The 13,569-nt window shown below is 42.9% G+C and overlaps 1 protein-coding gene across 1 annotated transcript in view; it reads right to left on the bottom strand.

The window, feature by feature from the left end:
• The window catches only part of DNHD1 (dynein heavy chain domain 1), an 856,151-nt gene that overhangs the window by 433,791 nt on the left and 408,791 nt on the right, over positions 1–13,569 (bottom strand). Inside the window, exons 25-26 of the mRNA XM_085623548.1 lie at positions 13,053–13,365; positions 8,241–10,239 (exon numbers count right to left, since the gene is read on the bottom strand). Of these exons, the coding sequence (XP_085479674.1) occupies positions 8,241–10,239; positions 13,053–13,365 (2,312 nt within the window). The remainder of the gene's footprint in view (positions 1–8,240; positions 10,240–13,052; positions 13,366–13,569) is intronic.

Raw genomic sequence — 13,569 nt, 5'->3', positions numbered from 1 at the left:
ATTCTACGCTGATGACTAGACTTGGAAACCTACTACGAGAAAAACTAAGTTCTGGCAGGGGGAGTATTGTAGGCTCCCCAGTGCCAGAAAAATAGTGTAAAGAGATTTGGATGGTACTGCTGCAGCCGAAGCATCATGCAATTATCCAGGTAGAATTACCACCCAAGTAAACTGGATCTGGTGTTCCAACATCCAGGAATACCAAGTGCGGGAACACCAATCCATTTGGAATCAGGCAGAGCTGAATTCCATATGACAATTCCACTCCACCTGACTCAGGGCCTCAATGTAGCTCCGTAAAGGGAGGAGTAGCCAGATTCCTCTTACTCTGCCCCAGAAAGTACAGGTGTGAACCCCCTTCAGCGACAAACTCTAAATCTTCTGTCACCACAGCTCGTGGTCAAAATTGAGGCACTTGAAATCGACCCATTATTATGTCTCAATGCTGAAGGCTCAAAGTACTATGATTCAATGTTAGGGCTTCAACACTATTTCAATAGTGAGGTCCTCACCGACATTTATGTTTCCACTCCTCACTTGAATGTTGAGGTCAAATTCGGGAGCATAAATTGGTGTTTACAGTCAAATTTACTATTATTTGTCAAATTTGGTTAACTGGATTTATTTATAGGCATCTTTTCTGCTTAAAACTGCTTGCAAAACAAGTTTATTGAAAAGCATTGTCCTGGGATCTGTCATCTACTGATGGAGAAACTAGAATTGAACTCAAATAGCTTTTAGCCTCCATAGGTTTATTTGCAGAATAAAGTAATTGTAAATTAGATCCCACTGAATTACTCCTACAGTTCGTGCTCATTTCCAAATATGAACGGATTCACAAGAGATCCCAGCAGGAGTACTCTACAGGCAACTGTAGTAGTCTTGGAGAACTCCAATGTGGAACCTTCACACAAGTATTATATGCAATGCAGAATTGTGCATGCATACATGTGCAGTAAGTATGCTCTTACATATGCAACTTGGGTAATATAATCCTCCTTCAGAAGAAATGTCTTCTTCTGCAGCATCATTAAATATGGTGAAAGAGAATAGACTTTTCATTTCTTTTTCAACATATTTAATGACTTTTCAGGCTGTGCAAAGATGGCGTCCTTGGGACGGACGTGTGAGCGATGAGCTTCTCAGCGTGATCCCCCTTCTTCAAACAAACTCTGCTGGATGGATGCCCTGGAGATGTGCTTTCATCCTAGGCTAAGGTAAATTGATCGCGTAAAAAGGCTAACATTTTGAAAGCGGTAACAACTGCAGAAAGTAAAAGTTTCAGGAAACCATGGCAGCGATTGTTCCGGGATCAACCTACCCACCTAACCGCTCACCTGCGCCGATAGAGGGTTGGGACATGCCGGTAGGCGTACCTGGCAATTGAGAGACCGACACGCTGACACGCCGTCGGCAAAGCGTAACTGTGCCTCTCGCAGCTGCAGGAAGTGCAGGAAGTGGAGTACTGTGTGCGGAGCGAGCAGTTTACTGAAGCCGCCATCGACAGGAGAAGGCTGCACACTGAATGTATACTGAATGCTGGATATTGCTAGATATTTCTGAACTCCCGGAGGCATCGCGCTGGATAAAGCCCTGTCAGTAAGCGCATCGTTTAAAGGGGGCCTGCATTGGCGGCAGAGAACACCACTGTGCTGTAGCTGTAATATAACTCACAAGGATCTTTAAGGGTTCATGGTCTGGTAAAAGATCTGGGAAACTCGAGCATATATTTTGATGACTGTTGCCATAAATAAAATAAAAGGTGTCATTTCTACCCACCTCAATTAAATTGCACGATTTCAAATTTGGACCACCATGCCCCCAAAATCAGCCCGCGGGGGTAAGAGTCGGGGACTGCCGTAACTCCAGGCTGGGAGTAGAACAGAGGCTACATCGAAAATAGGAAGTAGCATGAGAGCGGCTCTGGAAGGGGCAGTAGGTGACTTGAACAGTTTCACGCAGGGGGTTAAATACACGATGGACTCTAAAAAAAAAAAAGTTCCTCAAATGTTTGCAATATCAAAAAAGGAAAAAGTAGTGAATAGTAACGGTGCTAAAGAAAAAATGGTGCAAGCGGGGGCTGAAGCAGCAGTTATTAATAACATGACTATGCCCACCAATATCTCACTACAGCCAAAACCTTTGGACGAAGAGGGGAGCCAAAAAGACAATGCGCAACCTGACAAGAAAAAAGGCCAGACTCTGGATCTGGCTGCCCCTGTGCCACAACAGATCATAATAGAGGCAAAGCGATGTGAAAGTCTTAGAACCAGAATGTGGTCAAGATGCTCCTTTATCGGATCTCTCTACGGAACATGGCACGAAGGAAGGGGAGGATCTACGAAGCGCAGCAAAGGCTAGTAGAGAGAGTGACTCGGTGAGAAATTTAACTCGCTTTCAGAACCTTCGGATACATCAGAGGATGAGCAAGATTAATAGCCAAGATCTGGATCTGGATCTCTGGAGGGGTCAGTAATCAGTCTGTGGGGTGAATCTAATACCTCAAATGTGGACGAAACAAGGTTGGATATTACTATGGTGCACAACTAAGCGACAAATAAGGAGAAGGAGCAGGCGCCCTACCTTGTGACAACTAAGAGTCTGATGTGGGAGATCTCTCTGTCTCCTGAAACCACCTCTCCTGGTAAAGAAGCTGAGGATCAACCTATGGGCGCTGTTGGTGGCAATCCGGAAGAAATAGCTCTGGCTGTAATTTATCAATCCATAGTAGATCATAGACTTGAAACCCGCACGGAAAATCTTAAGACACACACAGCTTGTCGGAAGCTCCAAAACACCATCAGAAGGATAGCAAAAACCTGCAACGAATTTACAGACAGAATGAACGAGGCAGAGGGGCGAATATTGGTTTTAGAAGATGAAATGGCAGCACAAAAAAACACCTTAAATGCTATGACTTCTCACAGAGACGATACTCAGATGAAATTGGTTGACTTAGAGAATCGATTACGTTGAAATAATCTCAGAGTATTAGGTATACCTGAAGGTATAGAGGGTTCAGATGTCCGCAAATTTGTGAACGATCTCTTCACCGAAGCTTTCCTTGACCTAACAATGCGGAACTGGTCTATCGAGATCCAGAGAGCTCATAGGTTCCCGTTTAAACAGATGACTGCTAAAAGAGGACAAACAGAGACTAGGCCAAGGGCGATCTTGATCTGTTTTAACAACTTCTTAGCACGACAGGCCCTGTATGATTTGGCTCGACTGGATAGGAAACGGCAGGGAAAGGGGACACAGTTTTTTGTAAGACCTCACTTCTGTCACCATACCGTCAAAAAAATATGGCAGCTGCGTCCGCTTATAACCCTTTTCCAGAACAAGGACGCACAGGCTTTTTTGCTAAACCCAGCTACACTAAAAGTAGTTAATAAAGGCCAGACGCGCTTTTTCATATCCGGAATACAAGCTAATATTTAGATTCTATCTGAGAATGAGGTCGCTAGAGACAGCTGGGCATGATGCTGAGTAGATACACATACGGTAAAAACGGATAGTATTACTAGGCTTAAGGAGAAGGGGGGCACAGAGGCACAAGTCTCTCCCCATCGTAAGGGCCATTGGCCCTTTTGCCTGTGTAGTGGGAGAAGGGTGGGTGGTGGAGGGGGGCACAGGGTTGGGCGAGGGGGTGGTGCTGGGCAAGGGCTTAGGTGGGGGTTGGAAGGATATTGTGGGGGGTGCAGTGTTCGGGGTGAGGGCAAGCTGAGCCGAGGGGTAAAGAGGGGGATAAGCATAAAAAAAGGAAATCAGAGATATACATTTATAAAGGAAAAAACAATGAGTTGTTAGATCAGCAATGGCCAGGCAAGTGGAAAACTATTGGAAACTATGGATAAATACAGGCTATGTTCATCTAATGTTGGCGGTCTAAATGATTAAAGAAAAGCAAGAAAGGATCTATGAGATACTTAGAACGCCGAATCCAGATGTAATATGTTTACAAGAAACACATATTCCATGGTGCAATAAAGCTTTCCTTGAGATTAGGGATTACTGCTTAGCGGCGTGCTCCTCCCAAACTATCCCGATTAGAGGGGTGGCTATATATACCAGGCAACGAAATGGGTTGGTTGTGCGTTCAGCAGCGGATAAATGGGGCGTTGGGCTATAGTAGAACTATCAATGGGGCTGACGGTGGTGAATGTCTATGGATCTAATTTAGATGATGCTTGCAGTTGGGACTCATTGGAAATAGAACTAGCTAATTGGCCCCAACGATTGATTGTGTGCGGTGATTTTAATATACATCTAGATGCGGCTATAACCCAAAAGAAGATCTATGTAGGGAGGAAACCTAAAGTATATAGGGCAATCAGGGCACTCAAAGATAGCCATGGCTTGTGTGATGTTTGGGCAGAAAAACAACGAAGAGAACCCGGATTCACATATTTTTCCCATCCGCATAAGAAATTTGTGCGATTGGATTACTTCTTTGCCTCCGATCTACTGATGGGCAACCCTGATATCATAAAACTGCCTCAATTATATTCTGACCATAACCCTTTGGTTTTGGAAATAAAGGGGGCGATGGCTATCATCCCGCGAAGCTCATGGACATTCGATAAAAAGCTATTGTCTGATGAAGAATTTTGCATATATATCAAGCAATGAGCTCAGGAATTCTTTGACTCCAACAGATATAGCGCCTCCCGTGAGGTAGTATGGGATACCTTTAAGGCTGCCTTGAGAGGTAAAATAATCGGGTTTGTAGCTCGATCTCGGAAGCAGCAAAAGGCACAGTTTGACCAACTAATTAGCAAATTGTCTGAATTAGAGGCAGAACATGTTCAAATAATAAATAAAGGGGGTTCCGATAGTTTATTGGGCGAGCAAATGACCAAACTTGCTCTAGCCAAATCGGAAATAAATTCATACTTTCAGGAGAAAGTGGCTCAAATGTTTCAAGCTTACCGGGGGGAACTATATGAATATGGGGAGGCCACGGGGCGGCTTTTGGCTTTAAGAACCAGGCAGAAAAGTGTCATGAATAATATTTTAAAAATTAAGGATAAAAATAACCGCTTAGTATCCAGCCCACAGAAAATTACAGAGGTATTCGAAGAATTCTATAGCAGGTTGTATCAACCGGATGAATTCTTGGAAGAACATGTAGGTATAGAAGATGAGAATCGTATGTTACCCACGTTGGACAGTGAAGTCGCTCTGGAACTAGAACAGGAAATAATCATAGAAGAAGTGCAGGAAGCACTGGGGTCCCTCTCTCCGGGGAAAGCTGCAGGCCCGGATAAAATTCCAGTGGAACTTTATAAAATGTTATCATCTTATATACTCCCTTTATCCAAGATTTTTTTTTGGGCATACAATATAGAGGGATTCCACCCGTGTCGTGGCAGGGTACGGATGTGGTTGTCTTTGTTAAGATGGGTAAATCACTAGAAACGCCGTCTTCCTACCGCCCAATATCACTTATGAATGCGGATGCAAAAGTTTACTCCAAAATAATGGCCACCCGACTGCAAAAGACCATAGTTGCACTTATTTCACCTTGGCAACACAGCTTTGTTCCTGGCAGGGGGACCACAGACCATACAAGATGTGTTATCTCAATATTGGATATCGCGTATAGGGAGGTGGCTGTGGTCCTCCTGGATGCAGAAAAGGCCTTTGACCAGGTGGCCTGACAATATCTATGGGGGAACTTGGTAGACAGAGGATTTCGTCCTGGAATTATGAGGGCTCTTCAGGCTATGTACTACAAACCCTATTCACAGATACAAATAATGGGACATACCTCCAGGAGGGTGGAGATCGCCAGAGGCACGCGCCAAGGCTGTCCCTGCTCTCCTATTTTATTTGCATTTTATTTGGATCCCTTCGTTGCTCGAGTTCTGAATAACTAATTAATTAAACCGGTTATAACACATGGCTATGAGACGAAAATTCTCGCATACGCAGACGATATTGCGATAGTTACAGCAGAACCTTGAGAGGCTATTAAAGAGATAGAAAATATGGCAGAAAAATTTGGGGAGAAATCCGGATATCTCTTAGATAAAGCTAAAACACAAATTGTATGCTCCTCCCAATGTCAGCTACAAGACCCTCGGGTAACCTAGATAGCCACGTATTTAGGAGTTAAAATAACAGCAGAAATAAATAGTCTCTGGGCGGTTAATATTGATCCAGTGCTGGAAATAATAAATAGAGAGCTTAGACGCATGAACAATCTCCACCTTACATTAATTGGCAGAATCAATGTAATCAAAATGAAGGTATTCCCCAAGATTTTATATTTAGTCCGAGCGATACCGCTGGCATTAGCTGTCAGTAAAATACCTAAAATTGAGGGTATGCTCTCCAAATTCATATAGGGTTACAAAAAGGTACGGCATGCTAATAAATATTTGACTCTACCAAAGGAACGGGGTGGTTGGGGAGCCCCCAATATACAGCTATATTACTGGGCTACTGCCTTACAACAATTTGGAATTCTTTACTTTGTTCAAAATGAAGAAGTGGGACGGTTGAGAATACCTGCTATCTATCACTTAGCTATTGGGAATGCTGCTGAGGGACTATTTCAACGACAAAGCGATCCAAATTATTATAAAAAACCTCTATATAAATGTATTGTGACTGCGTTGAAGATCTGGAAAAAGGTGGTAAAAATCTGCCAAATTAGTAGATACAATAAGTATACATCACTTTGGCACTCTATTATGCTATGGCCAAGAAGTGGGAGCAAGCGGGGATCGTGCCACTGGCAGATTTATATTCTAATGAAGAAAGAAAGGCTTTTATAGAACTAGTGCAAGGGTTTGGTATACATGGGAACTCATGTTTTAAGTATTTGCAAATACAGAACCATATAAAAGGGCTTCCCAAAGGTCTTATTAGAATGGAGTCGATTCCTCTACTAAAGATTATGAAAAAATCAGAAAGTAAAAATAAGGATCTTTACCAAGAGCTACTGAGGATGATGCCAGATGATATGACCCAAATAGAATCAAGGTGGGTCGGTAAGCTGGGGGATGGGGAGGTGGATATAAACATGGTATTAGAGATCGGGATAAAAGTTTTTATGTCAGCTAACCTTAAAGCTCAACAATACAACACTTTATATAATCTTTATTATACGCCTGCAAAACTGTTTGGGTGGGGAAAGTGACAGACAGATGAATGTCCGAGATGCCAGTTGGGCCCGGCAGATAGCATACACATGTTCTATTCTTGTGAAAAGCTGGGTTTGCTAAAAGAGGGTATTGAAAAATTCTGGTTTCAATCACTGAATCAAAAGATTAAAATCACCTCAACCATGATGCTAATAGGTTATGACATTCGGGCAAACCTGGATCTGGCGGGGAGGGACTTTGTGTTTTTAACATTAGCAGTAGCACGTCTGATGGTAGGTACCGCATGGAAGGATTGTGAGCCCCCCACATATTATCAATGGCTATATAGATTATTATATTATATATCGGACGTCAGGAAATCTCTTTATATAAATGCAAAGGTTTAAAGATTATGAGAAAAGGCTTGAATATATGGGAACCTCTGCTATCATGGATGGAAAGAAAGGATAGGCAAGGAATTGGATAAATATGTATAAGTGCAAAGAAAGTATAATCACGATGTAAAGCAACAATGACATATGAATGGTTGCATTTCTGTAAATTGTAAATTATGTAACTCTGGCCACTGCGGTATTCGAAAAGCAAGTGTAATAATAATATAATGTATGCATAATATGTCTGATTTCAATAATTTTTTTTTTTTTTAAAGAGCGATGTGAACTGGTATCTATTGCGATGCAGTGCCACCATGCATGGAGTATACATAGCTTATGATGCCTTACAAGTATCTGTAACCTTCAAAATTTCAATAAAACAGATTTAAAAAAAAAAAAAAAGAGAAATGACTTTTCATGTACAGGGATGTTACTACAGACTTGGAGGCCTGATTTGCGAATAGTTGTCATTCGGTTGTGAATTTTTCATGCTATTGGAATTGCAACATTATTTCATGGTGCTGAGCATAAGGCTCTGCTGGCTTGGAAATAAAAGGAAAATTACCAAACTAAGCAGGAGGGTTGAAATTAAAATAAGAATGGCCATTGGTCCAAATAATTTAAATGATTTGCTTGATTCAATAAGGTAAAGCAAACAAGAAAGTGGCATAATAAAACAGCACCATATGAATAGTTTTAAGGAGGAGAAACGACACTGACAATGCAGATGTGTAACATAAATGACTCCTACCTTTCAAACACCACTTCAGGGTTTATTGTCTTTTTGATGTTCTTGTTGGCTTTTAGGAATCCCTGAAAGAGGTCTTCAATATCTTCAGGCAGGTAAAGGCCTTGAAAGGTGCCCTCTGACATCACTGCCAAGACTTTCTGCAAGTTGTGGGCCCCTGCCCTTTCATGTACCAAGATTGTGGTGCTCTTCGACAGAATCCCAGCATTCCAGATAGCTTCACGTATTAAAGTGTTGACTTCTGCATCTGTGGCATTGTCTGGTACTTCAAACAACATGGATTGGGTGATCTTAGCTGCCAGGCTAACCAGCAATCGTCTACCAGTGCCCACACACATAGCCATGAGGATGCTGTGCCCATGAGGTGTGATCAGGATCCGGAGGAGACGAGTAAGGTGCTGCAGAACCTCTTTAGAAAACACAAGTTCATGCCCAATAGACTTCTCTGAATGTGTTTTATTTAGTTGTGTGTAAAGTTGGTTAGTGAGTGTTTCTGGTTTACATTCCTGGTATGCTTGTGTACCTGCTACACTGCTATTGGTTGGAAACTTAGCCATGCTAAAAATAAGGTCTTGCAGCTTTTCTCCTGGGCCCCGTAACAGGTTTGGTGGCAGAAGGGGGCCTGTGACTGTTATAGCCTGCTGTGTTCCATTTCTATTTTTAGAAGATGCTGTTCTACGTCTTCGCCTCAATGTGTGATGCCTTTTAACTGAGGATCCAGCACCTTGAGACCTGGCTGACTGTGGTGGCGGTGAAGGCTGCAAGGTCGGCTTCGTTTTGGGAGTACTGATGGCATGTTCTCCTGCCTTGCCCTTGGTCTTGGTTGCTATTGAATGACCAGGTGCAGAACTCAAACTCTTTGGCTCATCAACAGAACTAGAAAGTGGGACAATAGCCCTGGAACGGTTGTTCTGAACAACTGAGGGCAGTGTGTCAGTATCACTAGTGGTATTGTCAAATTCACTCTCTTCCTGGCTCTCGCTCTCATCCTCCTCCGCTGAAGTGGTGGTGTTGCTGGAGAGCCGTCCACTGTCACCCAGACAAAAGACATTAAAGGCGTCGATTGTTATTGTGGGATCCACCTTTACTCTATACTCATCAGTGACAGTATTTCCCTCTGTTTCTTGTCCTGGTTTTCCTTCCTGCTCTTGGATCTCTTGTCCAGCTGTTTCTGATTTGACAGTTTCATCTTTTCTATAATGTAAATCATGACTAGCTAAGGGGTCTTCTTGAGGTTTTGGGGGAAATAATTCCTGTCCATCACTCTCCTGGGGTTGAACCAAAGACATATCTCCCACTGTCTCCAGCCCTTTAGAAGACAGCTTAAGTATAGCATCCTCGGTGCAGAAAGATGATTCTGAAACTGCTGCCAATATCTCTACAAACTGAGCCTTTTCCTCTTCTGTCAGTAGGCGATCACAATACGTGCGGAGGGATTCGTGGAGCCAGAGGCGGGCAAGAACTCTTACATTTAGAGTTGAAGGAGAATACTCCTCTGGAATAGGCTGACTGCTGAGTAACTTGGATCCTTCCACTGCGTTGGAGAGAAGTATCACAATTTGGGGCGAGAGTAAGAACAAGCCTTTGAATACATTCTCAATGTCATGCAGAGAGAAGAGATAATGGCTGTGGCTTGGAGAAGGCCTAAAGGCTCTTTTTGTCGAAAGGTAAAGGTCAATGGTGGCGCTGACCAGTGCAGCAGCAGTCTCTGCTGGCCTGGCTAGTAAAGGGGCCTGCTGTAACCACTTTTCAGTCCTTGGAGTATAAATGCTAATTAACGATTCTCTGGTTGCAGTTGGGAGTGAGACAATGGTGAAAAGCCTGGTAAAACGTGGTGAGATGGGGCATGCAGGATCTGCTGGTGTTGATATTGTGGCAATATAATTGAGTCCCTGAGGGTTGAGGTAATGCCCAAGCTGGAGCGACTCTGCACTTTGACTTGCATGTTCAGAGAGAGCTTGGCGGAGCACCTCAAGGATGGGCAGACTCTCTTTACCAGCAGCTGAAAGGTAAAAATGCAGACAATCAGGTATATGAGGAACAACTTGCATTTATTTGCTTAACAAACTATGCTTACCTTGAAGGCAGGCGCTTAGCCTTTCATATCTCTACCATGAGTGGGTAATTAGACCATAACTTGAAAAGTATGTACAAGCTCGTACTGCCCACCAATAACTACAATAATGACCTATTATCTATTACCAGCAGCAGCCCTGTGCTCTACACTCAGATTAGTGTTCACCAACAGATCAAATCCTTTACCAGTCCTCTTGACACCACCACACAGTTCTTACTCAGTTGGCATTAATTCTGTAACTGTTTATTCCAGGATCATAAATGGGAAACTATTTCCATACAAATAAAACCACTTCTTCGAGGGTCCATCAAAATTAATAAAAACATGAACAAACATTGTACAATGGCTAAAATAAGTCATGGTGAATCAGAATCACCCCAGGACAGTCACAAAGTAAAAGAAAATCAGAACCAGGATAACAAATGTGATAATGTTTGCTATTGGTCCATTAATCTCAAGTGGTAGTCCTCTTAGCAAGTGAAGCCACCCTTTCTCCTAGAGAAGTGTCATGCGTTGCAAGTCAAGTTGGATTGGTGTTACCACAAGTCACGCCCATTCTCTCAGGGAATGGGTAGTACCTAAGCAAGGGAGAAGCTATATCCAAGAGAAAATGAATGCTGATTGGCAGCTGTGCCCCTCCTTGCCAAAAGATCGTTCCTTATATGCTGGTAAGAAAGCTTGTGACAAGGACATGCTTTTATGGTGTGCCTGGAAAAAACAATGCTGGGACAGTGAAACCCAGGCTCCATTGTGCCGGGCCTCATCATAGAATTGTATGTGCATCGCAAAATCATTGATGTATCACCTTTGACCTGTGGAAAAAGTAAGAAGCCTGAGGGGCATGGTCAGGAAAAACAAAGGCTGGAGGGAAGATTTGGACCGTAGTCAAGATATGGATGGCACTGAGAATTCTCACCATTGGTCAACAAACCATCTTTCTTTTAACGACCACCCTGCCACCTCTAGCTTCCACGCACTGCAATATTCTAGAAATCCTCCCAGTCGCTGTGGCGGAAGTCATGAAGATGAAACATTCACCAAGGGACATTTCACAAAAGCATTCAATACGTCAGCCTTCTAAGAAATAAAGTGTGGATCCTATCATTCTGTCCAACTACTACCCAATTTACGACCTCACCCGCATTAATAAGACGTTAGAAATCAAATTCACATGACCGCTCTACCCACACTTAGAAAAACAATATTCTCAGCTATTTTGACCCAGGAATTCACTATCACTGTGAGACCTGAACAACTATAATAAACATAGGAAAAACACTACTGTACTCTGTTCATGAAGAAAAAATTAACTTTCCTGCTCCTTGGCATATTAGCATCATTCAGCACCATCAACCAAGTGGTAGTGCTGTAATGACTACAAGAGGTACCGGGGTAATGTCCACAGCCCTCACTTGATGCCATATTTCTGGGACACTGTATCCACCAAGTACAACAGTTCTCCTTCCTCTCCAAGATCATACTCATCACTTGTAGAGACTTCTAAAAATGGACACTAGCTCTCTGCTGTCGAATATCCACATACCCATAATACTCGTTCAGGCCATCCCGACGCCCTTCTGATAAAAAAATCCCAATGCAATAGACCTCCACCCACAATTCAATGGTCCTCCTCAACTGTGAGCTGTCATTCACAGCCCAAATCACAGAAGTCATAAAAAGGGCCTTCTATGCCTCCATAAGGTGTCCTCGACCTCCTGGCTGTTTGCCACAAGACTGCGCCTTGGCACTAGAGTGAATATTTCCTGCCTCGATTATTGCAATGCCCCTTTCATAGGTCTACGAGGCAAGTCTTTGGCCAAACTCTAAAGAATCCAGACCTACACCACTCATTCAGCTTTTAAGCTTAAATGGACGTTTTTCTCCTGGCCATGAAGTGCACACTGGCTGCCAGCACATGAAAGGATGCAGTTCAAAACTCTCTGCACTGCCCTCAAAGTTTAACACTCTTATAGTTCCAGCTCCCTCAGTCAGATCATATCTAAATCGCCTGTCAACCGGATGCCTACGGTCAGCCTCCCATTATCTGCTGGTCTTATGCACATTTCAGTCCAAATCTTTGCATCCTCAACACTTGTTCATACTGATCTGTTTTTAATCCATTATGGAATAAAACATACATCAATCTTTAGTTTATCACATAAATTCTGTTCAGATTAGTGGTAAAATGTGACCTTAATTCGCCAACATTTTCAAGGGTAGTCTTCACCACAAATAAAGATCTATGGTTTCATTTTTCTTTCCGCAAGAAAAATGTTCCCTGTCTCCCCAAATAAGCGAGTACAATTGAAGGTTTGTACTTTCTTTGAATCCTGATATGCTGGACCAAGCACTTAAAGTTTATTCACTAATATCTGCACTGTACAGGTTTATTTATTCATTCACTCACTCAAGCAAAAGTGATTTTTCTGTCCTGTAGGTGAGACTTTTCTCTCTACAGTTTCATCCCTCCCTCCCTCTCTTTCTCTCTCTTGCTCTCTCAAGTGCACCCTCATTGTTACAGACACATGACATGCTTTTACTCCTTATCACCAGGATAGGCTTGAATCCACTAACATTTTACTTGGGTCCAAAGAATTGTTCTCTGTCTCACCTAGTTCACTGTTGAATTCACAAATCCTGATGAAATAGCAATCACAAGCAAATGGAGCAGTAATTCATGTGTTTCCCTGAATGACTGAAAAAGGCGTGAGAGCCCAGAAATAAAATAATGCATGTACCAAGAGAAGCCGCATGGAGGTCTTCCAGGAATAAAAGATAGCGAGTTGGTAGACCTCGCACGGATGTCATCTGAATCTCATGAAGTGGGGATAAATGGATGCCAGCCCTCTTGCCGCGTGGAACCTTACTGGCCAGTAGCTGCCGCACATGGGTTGCAGTTGGGCAGGTGCTGAGAGGAATACGGTGATAAATGTGGCTGTGGTTGAGCAGCATCTTCATAAAGGACGACTTCCCTGACCCAGTCTCTCCTGCCAGGAGCACAGGGTGAGAAGAGCCCAAAAGCAGATCCACCAAGTAGAACAAGCGCTCATACTGCAAATAAAGAGACAGGTGAAACCACACTACAGCAAATACAATAATGCATTAGTATATATGACATGACAACACACAGATCAAGGTGAAACTCCACGCTATAGCACATACCATAAGGTATTTATATATTATACAACTACACACAAACCAAGGTGAACCCAACTACAGCACATACCATCCGGTATTAGTGAACTAGTTACTTAC

Source organism: Triturus cristatus, chromosome 8 (genome assembly GCF_964204655.1).
Source record: "Triturus cristatus chromosome 8, aTriCri1.1, whole genome shotgun sequence".
Lineage (NCBI taxonomy): Eukaryota > Metazoa > Chordata > Amphibia > Caudata > Salamandridae > Triturus > Triturus cristatus.
The sequence above is the reverse complement of the archived record's forward strand: the minus strand, read 5'-3'. Positions and strand labels throughout refer to the sequence as shown.